Raw genomic sequence first — 11,190 nt, 5'->3', positions numbered from 1 at the left:
AGCAAGTGTTTGTGACTCACCCACATATTACTTGGTAGGACACAAAAGCAGCTATAGGTCTGTCCCTTGTCTTCTTACTAAAGGATTACTGATAGCCTGAAAAGCAACATTCTGGCCCAGTATTCAGTACTTATACACATGAGCCTTTTAATTCTACATTTTCATATTTATGAAATATGAGGGCATATTGGAGGAAGGCAATTGGAGTTGTTAGCTTCTAATCTTCTACCCATAAAGTTAAATGTTCAAGAGGGCCACGTATCGCAATGGGCTTTTGTTCAACGTTAGTTTTGCCAAATGTTGCAAAACAAATCCAGTGACTAAGAAAGTCATTAATTCCTATACTTCAGTTTCCTATCTCTAAGTTAGCAATAAGCTTCCCGTGCCCCACATTTAATTTTTAAGAATCTTGAGGGGGAAAATGTTTCATATGTAATTACCAACAATGTTGCTTGGTAAGACTTAGGACTGAGCTCAAAGTAATCCGCTCCTGGTAAACCCCCTTCTGGCTGCTCTGGAGAGAAGAAGGACACTGATACACATAAGGAAATAACCGAAATGAAAAGGAAGGAAGAGATACAGCTTAAAGTGAAGAAATGACACAGACCCCCCACATACACACTTTAAAAACTTTATTTATATAAAAAACTCATTTGTTTTTAAAAGCATTAACAAGAGAGAAAGGAAAACAGAAAAGGTATGGAGCAGAAGACACGCCCCTTAGTACTGTTCGGTGGGGAGGTGGGATTTTTGGTTCTCTGGAATTGAATGTTTAGTGTTTTTATAAACAAAAAAGAAAAAAAATAGTTAAAGGTCCCCAAAAGCCCATGGCTGTTCTATTACCCACACCCCACCGAGAAAAAGAGCACCAGGAAAAGAGCAGAAGAGGACAAAAGAAACCAAGAGTGGAGCCAGGTCCAGATGGGGGCAATTTCCCCTGTGCAGTATGTTCTTAGGGTCACAGAGAGGAAAAGGCTCCTTTTTGCCAGAAAAGGAGTGGGAAGAAATGGGGGGGGGGGGGGTGGTAAATAAGGGATTTTAATGCATAGGGGAAAGGGAAGGGGGGTGGTGGGTTGTGCACTTGTCTCCTACCCCATAGCCTCAATATATAAGGGAAGGGGGAGAGAGAAGGATAAAGATTTCCAGTTGCATTGAACAGAGCTTTTAGATTAAGGGGAGGAGTAAAAGGCAAATAAGGAAAAGGGTTAAAAAAAATCAACCAGCATAGCAGCTGATTCCTCTAGCCCAACCCACTAATAAACACTAAACAGAAAGGAGGAGATGCTGGGGGTGGGGTGGGGCAGGGAGGGCACAGATGCGACTTCCCTCCGGTCCCTTGGGAGATGACGATAAATTCTGGGCAACTAAGGAGTAAGAGTCGCACCACTCACTCCTCCCACATTTTGAGATTCATCAGAACAGGATGTTTGCAAAACCCCAACCACATACTATTGAGCAAAGCTGAATGGCTGAAATCAGAGGTTCTACCAATTCCCAGTGGAGAATCTAAGGTTCTCTAGGTCATCCCTCCTTTCTGCTAGTTAGGGCCAATAGTGGGTAAGAAAGCAACAAAATATAATTTGCAAAATCATGAAAATGAGACTGCAGAGGCAAAGAAAGGCACATGGAAGGGAAGGAGGAGATGCACCCCAGGCCAAAGGCACAAAGAAGAGGCAAATCCAGGGGCGATCCCCCACCTTTTAAGGGTAAAGGGGGCAGGAGTATGTACATCAAGTCCTTTTGTCAGCCAACCAATCCAGGGAAGAGGCAGGGGAGGACAGAGCTAGAAGGGTAAGAAAAGGAGAAAGAAGGGCAGGGGGGAAGCCAGCTTCAAAGCTTCCTGCCAGTTTCAGACTAACTGATTCATGTACATTCCTACTAGCTCCTGCTAGAGGTTCTTCTCCTCCCCAGAAGACATCTTTCTGATCCTTCTCACCCAAAAAGTCTTCCTTGACACATTCTCCTCTTTCTACAGCCTCTTGCAAATGGCCAGGCCAAGTCAGCAGACATTTCACAGGATGGGAGAGGAAGATTAAGGACAGCCTTAGTAAAGGGCAGTGGCAGCAGCTGAGGGTTGGCATGAGGCTTGGAGAAGAGATGGAGTCTGTAGGTCCACAGTGGTCCCTGGCCTGGAGATGAGATCAAGGTTTCTTAATCTCAGTTCTAGGAGACCTTCACTTACTCAAGGGCCCTTGCCAGGTGGAATGTGCCAATGTTGCCAGCCTTCTTTGATTCAAAAATAGTCATCAGGAATACGGGAAGAGCTCACACTTCCGATTCTCCAAAAAAAATAAAAGTCCCTTCCCCACCAAGAAAAAAAAAATCTTGATTAAGAATCATCAGTTTATCAGAGTGCTAGACACTGCATAGACAGCATGTAACTTCCAATTCTTCCCACAGCTTCCAGTGAGGATTCCCACTCTCTCCCTCCCTCCACACAAGGCCAAGAGTTCCAGGGAGAACTGGCAAAAAGAGCTAATTTGCAGCAGTTTCTCAAGATATGCATATAACTGAGTCAGGCTTCTTGGGAGCAACTGGAGGGGATCTGGACGGGGGAGGAGGGACAATTAAGCTTCACTGGAAGAAGGTAGGAGTTGGTAGGAAGAAGGTGGCCACTTAGGGCTATAAGGGCAGGAGGCAGCCTGGCAGTTGGCACAACAGTCCAGCGAAGAAAGGGAAAAATCATCAGTCCATTTCACCACCAAAAAATAAAAGTACATATATTATAAGCCCAGATGTAGCGCAGACAGTGGTGCTAAATCTTCTGCTGTAGGGAAAAAAGAGAAAGAAATGTCAATAGGGTTGGGAATGAGGAGAACCAAAAGACAGTTGAGCAAATCCGGAGGGAGGAAAGCAGCACGGAATGGAGAATCAGATCACTGGAGGCACGTCCCAGCCTCTTAAGAGGCAATCATCACAGAAGCAGCACCCCCAAGCGCCAAGCGGCTGAGACTAGGGTCTCTGGCCCGACTGGATCAGCTTGATTGGCAAACTGCTGGCACATAGGGACCTCCTTCCTCAAGGACGATCTTGGGGGTGGCTGGAGGACATACCATGGAGGGGTTAGACACTTGGTCCCCCTCATCATCCAACTCTTCCTCCAGAGATTCCTGCCCCTCGTCCTGCTGTGAACACATGCAATTTGTTAGTATGAGAGTAAGGAAATAGAAACCTCGTGAGTATGTGCCAAACCTAAGGAAAATCCCGAAACTGGTCAACTCAAACAAAACAAGATAATAGTAAGAAAAGGGCAAGATATTCAAGAAAGGGCAGGGACAGGAAGAGAGTAATGTATGAGAATAGATCTATTGGCATTAGTCACATCAGCAATACATTTATGGTCTTCCTTCTCCTAACCTGACCGTTGCAGAATTATGACCCAAGAAATCTCAACAGGAGTCAAAACTCCTACTTTTCCTGAAAATCCCTATCAGAAAAGGATACTGTCTTTCACTAGGTACTTTCTTCCCATTTCACAAAACATGAAGGTTTCAAAACAGAACTAGCCTTAGAAGGACAAGAGTATATAAAAGAGAATTTACCATCAGGGGTGTTCCCTTCAATGGCTCCATTTCACCTAGATCCCCGGATCGATCCAGTGTTCTGTTGTGGTCCCCTCTCTCATTCAGTGTGGAATAGTTGTTATCTAATGAAAAAAGTACAAGAAATACGATATTCCTTCTGGTGTACCATACATATTAAACAGATAAGTGTGAATTAGGCACCCCTGTTGGGAAGTAAACTTTGTCAAATGCTCCAGAAAGTCATTAAGTTCTAGTCCTTGACTTAAGGTCCCTGACTTAAAAATAATTTGAATCTAGTTGGGAAGACAAATGAAACACACAGAGTATGACATATGATAATAAAGCAAAACAGAAGAGATCTGTCTATAAATGGTACTGGAATTAAGAAGAGAGCGTAGGGGTGCTGCAACAGTCAGGAAGCACCTAACAAAGGAGACAGGACTTGGTTAAGCCTCTGGGGATAAAGAAAATTTAGCAAAGCAAAGGGGAAGAAGGGCATTCCAGTAGGAAGTATGCTCTGAGAAAAATTTAAAAAGTAGAGTAAAGAGACAAAATAGCAAATTAGACCAGGTGGGCTGAAACAGAGTACATGGAAAGAAGATGGAGAGGGAGCCTGGGGTCAGCCTGTGAAACTCGGTAACAGTTTAAGGACCCAAACATTATTCTGCAGTAAGTGGGGGTGGGGATAAGGGTGAATGAAGATTTGGGGGTTTTTTTGAACCTTTGAATATGTGGGAATGTGGAAGAAAGTAGATATATCAAGTTTCACTAAATCTCCTCACATCCTTCCAAATAGAAATGTCCAGCCAATGAATGCTCTCCCAGGATGATGAAGGTGCTAGAAAAGAAACTGCAGAGCCAGACAGTTCTCATCCCAATGAAATATAACTCCGTGTCCTTAGGCAGGAATTAATCACCTACCTAATGATTTTGTGTTTGATCCCATACTGCTCATCTGAATTTCTTCCCGATCAGGTTTCTTATCTATACGGAGTCAGAAAGTTATCCAGGTCAAAAACCAACTCTTCAAAATCTATACTCATCATAAAAATTGCTCTCTGGTTGGTCCTCCCTCCCTCCCATCAAATTTTTACTGAGCACCCACTATGTGCCAGGCACTAGACAAAGCCCTCATGGGACTTAAGAGATCCCTTTCCAATGGAACCCTAACGTTCACTCTTAACAACCATTCACTCTTAACAAGTACTTGTTAAATTATTTGGTCTCCAGACCCCTTTACACAGTCTTAAAAATTATGAAGATCCAAAAAGTATTCACTGGTGTCAGTTATATATATATTACTATTTTCCTGTACTGAGAAATTTTAAGTATTTCACTTAAAAGAAAAAATAGGGTGGCATCTGGGTGGCTCAGGTGGTTCAGCACCTGACTCTTGATTTCAGCTCAGGTCATGATCTCACTGTTCGAGCCCCATGTTGGGTTCTGCACTGACAGTGTAGAGCCTGCTTGGGATTTTCTCTCTCCCTCTCTCTCTGCCCCTACCCCACTTGGTCTGCCTCTCTCAAAAATAAATAAATAAATAATTAAATATATATATTTTTTGACAGTAAAAATAAGGGTGCCTGGGTGGCTCAGTCGGTTAAGCTTCTAAGTCCTGATTTCAGCCCAGGTCATGATTCATGAGATCAAGCCCCACCTCAGGCTCTATGCTGACAGTGCGGAGCCTGCTTGGGATTCTCCCTCTCCCTCTGCCTCTCCCCTGTGCTCGCTCTCTCTCTCTCTCTCTCTCTCTCTCTCAAAATAAACATTTAAGTTAAAAAAACTTATTCCATGTTAACATTTTAATGTTTTTTAAAAGCAGGTTTGTGGGTTTTTGTTTTTGGTTTTTTGTTTTTTTTGTTTTTTTTTTTTACATTTTTGCACATGTCTTTAAAGTTTGGCTTAATAGAAGACAGCTGGATTTTCCTATCTACTTCTGTGTTCAATCTGTCATGATGTTATTTTAGTTGAAGTATATGAAGAAAATCCAGCCTCCCACAGACAAAAAGTTGGAAAAAGAATTTTCAACAATTTTTTCAGGTAATTGTGTACAGTCTTTGATAGTACACTAATACACAACAAGTAGAATTTCTCTAAAGAGCAAGTAGAGTTTCTCTAAAGTTGGCAGTAATGTAGAATCTGAATCCAAATGAATGACCTCTTCTTCATACTTTGTTAAATTAAAATGAATTTGTCTGTCTTGCACTTTGAATGGGTCAGTTACCCATTCATGATTCTGAAACACCACACACTAGTCATTTGGAAAATACTGGTTCATAGAGTAATGCAGATCTTCTACATGTTAACACATTTCATTATACAACATCAAAAAAAAAAAAAATCGCATTCATTACTATCACCACTGGTTTTGATTAAAATGTCTTTTGGGGTGCCCATGTGACTCAGTTGATTAAAGTTGATTAAGCATCCGACTCTTGATTTTTGCTCAGGTCATGATCTCAGTTTCATGAGTTCAAGCCCCATGTCGGGCTCTGTGTTGGCAGTATAGAGCCTGATTGGGATTCTCTCTCTCCCTCTCTCTCTCTTTGCATGTCCCCACCCCATAAATAAAATAAACCATAAATAAATAAATAAATAAATAAATAAATAAATAAATAAATAGATAGATAGATAGCCTGATTGGGATTCTCTCTCTCCCTCTCTCTCTCTCTGCATGTCCCCACCCCATAAATAAAATAAGCCATAAATAAATAAATAAATAGTCTTTTAAGTATGGGTGTGTTATCAGGCTCATAATGGCAGGTACAAGTTTCTCACTTGAAAATTCAGGCAACAAGTACTGTCAGTTATTTTTCCTGAAAGTGACAAGCTCATTGCATTCATTTTTGAGAAAATGTCTAGCAAATACTCAAGTCTAAAACCACAGCTTGCCATTTTTTCCCAAGTAAAAATGGCATTCCGTAAAAAGAGTGGCTGGTCCACTCAGAAACTCCAACTAGAGCACCTGTGCTTTCCCCCAGGTCCACTACCACACTCTGGATGCAGCACAGGGCTCGCCAAGTACTTCCTATTTCATCAGCACGGGAGATTTCAAAAAGACGTGTGCTCAAGGTCACAAACAATAAAATTAGTAATTCTTACAGCTCCATCAAGTACACTAACAAGTGAAACTGGCTCTTTTTTACATTGTGAGCGCATGGCCACGAAGCCTAGGACGGCTAGTGGTGTGGGGTTGGTGCCAGAGCTGCTGCTGCAAACACTCCCACTGCTTCTGCATAATCAGCACAGATGTCAACAGACACGGGGATCCTCACACCACATCACAAGAACCCCGATGTTGGAACACCTGGGTGCTTCAGTCAGTTAAGCGTCCGACTTTGGCTCAGGTCGTGATCTCAGAGTTTGTGAGTTCGAGCCCCGTGTCGGGCTCTGTGCTGACAGCTCAGAGCCTGGAGCCTGCTTCGGATTCTGTCTCCCTCTCTCTCTGCCCCTCTCCTGCTCACACTCTGTCTCTCTCAAAATAAAAACCTTAAAAAAAGAGAGAGAGAGAGAACCCTGATGGAGGCAAAAGCCAAGTGTCAGCAAGATAATAAGGGTTACAGCACACACTTTCATGAAAAAGAAAATGTTTCATAAAATACGCTAATTCATCTTTGGGGCGCAAAATTTATTTGCTCACACGGCAAAAGTGTTTAAAAGATAAAACCACAAATAGCAGCAGTGATCTCTGGGTAACAGAAATAAGTGATTTTTGTTGTTATTTTTCTAGTTACCTGAATTTTCTAATTTTTTCAACAGTCCACATATTACATGGTATTATGTGGAAATTTAAAAACCAAAAAATAATCATTATGCAATATATACATACATCAAAGCACTATGTTGTACACCTTAAATTTACACAATGATATATGTCAATTATCTCTCAAACAGAGAAAACAGTTGTAAGTCCGCAAGCAAAGACAGGATCACTTCCAGGCTACTGCCTGTTTTCTCTTCTAATGCTCAGGCCTACCAGCCTCTGTGGTACAATCCTGAGGTAAAGTATTATTACCGTCTACCAAAAGACTAGCTCATGCAGTAACAAATACATATTCTATTCCACGGGAAGTAAGCCCACTGAAGAATAGCCGTGGTGGAGTAAAAGCAGAGGGGTACACCCCCCAGACACTGTACCTGATTTTGGGTTCCGGTCAATGAGAGGGAGAGTGCTGTCGTCATATGAATGACTGCTCTGGCTTCGAGAAGCATTGTTTAGATTTACCTGGAAGCAAACATAAAATGCAACAATGTCACAGAATACTGAACTCACCCATATTTTATTTCCCAATGGGCACAGATCTTTAGGTTCCTATTCCCAAATATAGCTCTTCCCAAAAGGTACCTCATATGGGTTAAATATCTACATAGTGAAACAAATGAGGGTTTTGTGGCTTCTGTTTATGTTCCTGAACAGGAGATTACAGAGGTACCAAACACTCGCACTATCAGAAGGTGACCTAGTTTCCAGTAAATTCCTTCAAGGGGCTATGGCACATCTGGGGAAAAGTCAAACAGGCCATCTTCCCTCGTCCCCACCAATATGGACAGCATGCTGTGGCACCGAGGAGAACCACAGCTGTTCTGGCACCAAATGAAGCATAGCATCGTTCTTTTTTGGGGAAGGAGTAAACTGAATGATCTCCTTACTCAGAAAGACTTGGGATAAAGCAGGACTTAAGGCAATAGTGAGGAGGAAGGAACCAAAGACAAAAGTGTTACGTGAAACCAAGGGAAAAAAGGGTCAAGTCTCAGGCCCAAGAGTTACTCTACCTGAAAGTCTGATTTCTTCCATCCTTCTTTTTCCAGTGGCTTCCGCAGCTCCTTATATCCCCAGATTGTCTGTAATACAAGTGCTGCTGCTCGGACTTCTTTTTCTGAACGGTTCCTTTTGAGGAAAGTAATACGATATGGAATTTGGGTGTTAAGACCAAGGAGGAAGCTGAGAGCCTGTACTCTCCAATATAATGTAACATAAGAAGAAATGCCAAAATGGGCAAGATCAAGTATTCACCAAGTACTGTACTGTGTCCCAAACAGTGACACAAAAAAATGTTTGATGCAACAGGTCTGTTATCAATTTATAGCTCAACATTAAGACAAAACATTAAGACAGCATTATCTCTTCACACTTTATATGTAAATAAGAAAGCAAACATGGAACGCTCCTTCCTAGTAACTCCCCTCTCACACACAAACTCTTCCAGTTGTCATTTTCAGTGTTAAACTCACCCTGATTTGTTGATCAACACCAGCTTCTCAATACCCTGTGTCTCTCGAAGCTTTTTGGCAGCCTCCAAGTTCTCAGCAATAACCTCATTGATGGTGTTCAAAAGAGAGACCACAGTGTCCTCAGAGAAATTCTGGGAAGAGCTCTGCTGCCCTCCTGGCAGGTTCTTTACCAAGTTCGGAATAGCATGTTTACCTACAGCGTTAAGACAGAAGGACTGTGTGCAGGGAGAACAAAGCAAGTCCAGTATATGGAACCTAAAACTGTACTTACTTGCGTCAATCATATTAAGTGCAATTCACTGTCCACATGAATCAACTTCATTTTGCTATGGGGTTATCGTATCAGAAGAGCCATGAACATATGGTCCTTCTTACTCCTTTATTTATTCTCCCCTTTAGTCACATTGAAACTATGTGAATACTTTATATCAAATATGTTACAACGCCCACTAACAAAGCAAGTGCTTAATGAAGAATAGCTGTTTTTATTCTAGTTTTGAAGAGTTACCAGTTCTTGTCTTTCTAAGAACCATTAAACTAGAACCCTCAGAACCACAAACTATGGAGGACTAGCCAGGATCCCTCCTCTCAGTCACTGCAATAATAACTATTTAGCATCTGCCAGACTAAAGGCTTGGTACTGATACTGAGATTAACCGTGTGCATCCAACTCCTTACCAATCAGTTCTTTGTTGCGAGCATCTACCGCCAGATTTCTCAGCGCTCCGGACGCAGCTTTCACTACACGCTCGTGTTCACTGGTCAGGAGGTCAGCAATGGCAGAAAGAGCCTTCTCTTGACGCAGAGCAGAGCGGATGTATCGACCATACTGGAAGTAACACACAAGAAGAGGTGGAACAGATTACAAACGGTGGCAAACTAGTTAGGTAAGTTCTCCCATCTCTAAGTCTATTTTCTGAAAGGTACTCACCGTCCAGCGCCCAGCACACAAGTTCTGGATAGCTCCAGCTGAGGCTTCTAGGATGGCAGGAGTCTTGCTCTCCTTGAGAAGTGAGATGTATATCCGAACCACCTCTGGCTGAAATAAAAGCTCATAGCCTGCACAAGAAAGGGCAGGAAAGCAGGGGATGCTAGTCATGACCTAAACACCAGGCTCTGGCTGGTTGAAGTTCAGCCTCAGTACTCTGGATTGATGGATTTATGCTCCTATACCATTAGACCCCCTATACTCTCCCACTCACCCAAGAGCAAACTCAGAGGCTTGATTCCATGCCTTCTTAAGAATAATTCATCCATGGGAAGAGCAGAACAGACCTCAACTCGTATGCAACTCCTTTCTCTCTTTCCTCTTTGTCTCTTCTCTTCCACAGTCTACTTTGGCCTTGGCACTCAGGGCATTCAGGTGCCCACTGACACCGCTCAGGGTTAAAGATTCCTCATCTCAAGTGAATTATTTCTAACTTAACTGAATCATTCGGTCTACCTTTACTATGACTAAGTACAAAGCCTATCCTAGATTTAACAACATCTAAAATTTTTACATCCATGAAGAACTGTGAATTTTAAACTCACTGTACTGGTAAACATAAACACCCAAACTGTGAGAAAGAGGCTTCTTAGAACAATTACAGTCCTAAGGACAGTAGTGGTTACTTAGAGCACCTCCGTTTCTGGCCTAGATGGGTTCAGGACCCTACCCATCCTCCAATAATCTGAAAAGTTGCCACAACAAGCCATCTTTCCTAAGTTACTGCTACAATACCAGTTTCCCAGTGCTCCACCATCATTCCATGCCCAGAGTAGGAGGACAGAAAACAGTGATCATACTGCAGAGTCTACTGTTAGGCTACCAAACACTTGTCTGTGAACTATGTATATATATATGAGACCGAGATCCCTGGAGACTAAAAAGAAAAAGATAACTTACCCCGGGCAGGACTAGTTCTTTTAGGGAAATCCACTGTATCGTTTGCTGGATCCTCTGTGGGTTTTTTCCCTTTGGAAATTAAAAAAAGGAGGGGAGGGGAAAAAGTTTAAGAAAGGAAAGAGTCCACATAGTGTACTTTTTATTCTTCAGTCAAAATCTTTGGATCAGAGATACATCAAGAGGGGGGAAAAAAACAAAAAACAAGGTCCCCCCCCCACAAGCTGTCCCAGCAGGGGGCTGTGCAGAAACAAGGACAGAAAACAGGCAGCAGACAGGTAAGATAAGGATAAGCACCGTTGTTGCTGTTGTCCTGAGTTCTGATACCTGGGTCTGCTATCCAGAAATAGCATGCCATGAGCCATTAGCTCCAAAGAGCTGAACTTGTTTCAATGGTCCTCCTCAACTGAATTTTCCTACATGCATCCACAGGGAAGGGTTAGGAAATACTAGGGAAGCTAAAATCAAAGCATGCAAATTAGAAGTCCATAAGCGCCTTAAAAGATTCCACTCACCTCTGGAGAACCACTCATCTTCCAGTGCGTCACC

The 11,190-nt window shown here is 42.4% G+C and overlaps 1 protein-coding gene across 9 annotated transcripts in view; it reads right to left on the bottom strand.

Annotated features, from left to right (window-relative positions):
- Positions 1 to 2,085: 2,085 nt before the first annotated feature.
- CTNND1 (catenin delta 1) overlaps positions 2,086 to 11,190 on the bottom strand; it is a 51,169-nt gene continuing 42,064 nt past the window's right edge. For 4 of the 9 annotated variants that reach the window (XM_042904656.1, XM_042904655.1, XM_042904654.1 and 1 more), the window contains 10 exons: positions 11,157 to 11,174; positions 10,645 to 10,713; positions 9,688 to 9,815; positions 9,435 to 9,585; positions 8,757 to 8,949; positions 8,298 to 8,412; positions 7,662 to 7,749; positions 4,446 to 4,508; positions 3,543 to 3,646; positions 2,086 to 2,767 (listed from right to left, as the gene is read on the bottom strand). In XM_042904656.1, the coding sequence (XP_042760590.1) occupies positions 2,756 to 2,767; positions 3,543 to 3,646; positions 4,446 to 4,508; positions 7,662 to 7,749; positions 8,298 to 8,412; positions 8,757 to 8,949; positions 9,435 to 9,585; positions 9,688 to 9,815; positions 10,645 to 10,713; positions 11,157 to 11,174 (941 nt within the window). In that variant the 3' untranslated portion in view covers positions 2,086 to 2,755. The other 5 variants (XM_042904657.1, XM_042904662.1, XM_042904659.1 and 2 more) reach the window with 5 other exon arrangements.

The sequence above is a fragment of the Panthera leo genome, chromosome D1, assembly GCF_018350215.1.
Source record: "Panthera leo isolate Ple1 chromosome D1, P.leo_Ple1_pat1.1, whole genome shotgun sequence".
Lineage (NCBI taxonomy): Eukaryota > Metazoa > Chordata > Mammalia > Carnivora > Felidae > Panthera > Panthera leo.
The sequence above is the reverse complement of the archived record's forward strand: the minus strand, read 5'-3'. Positions and strand labels throughout refer to the sequence as shown.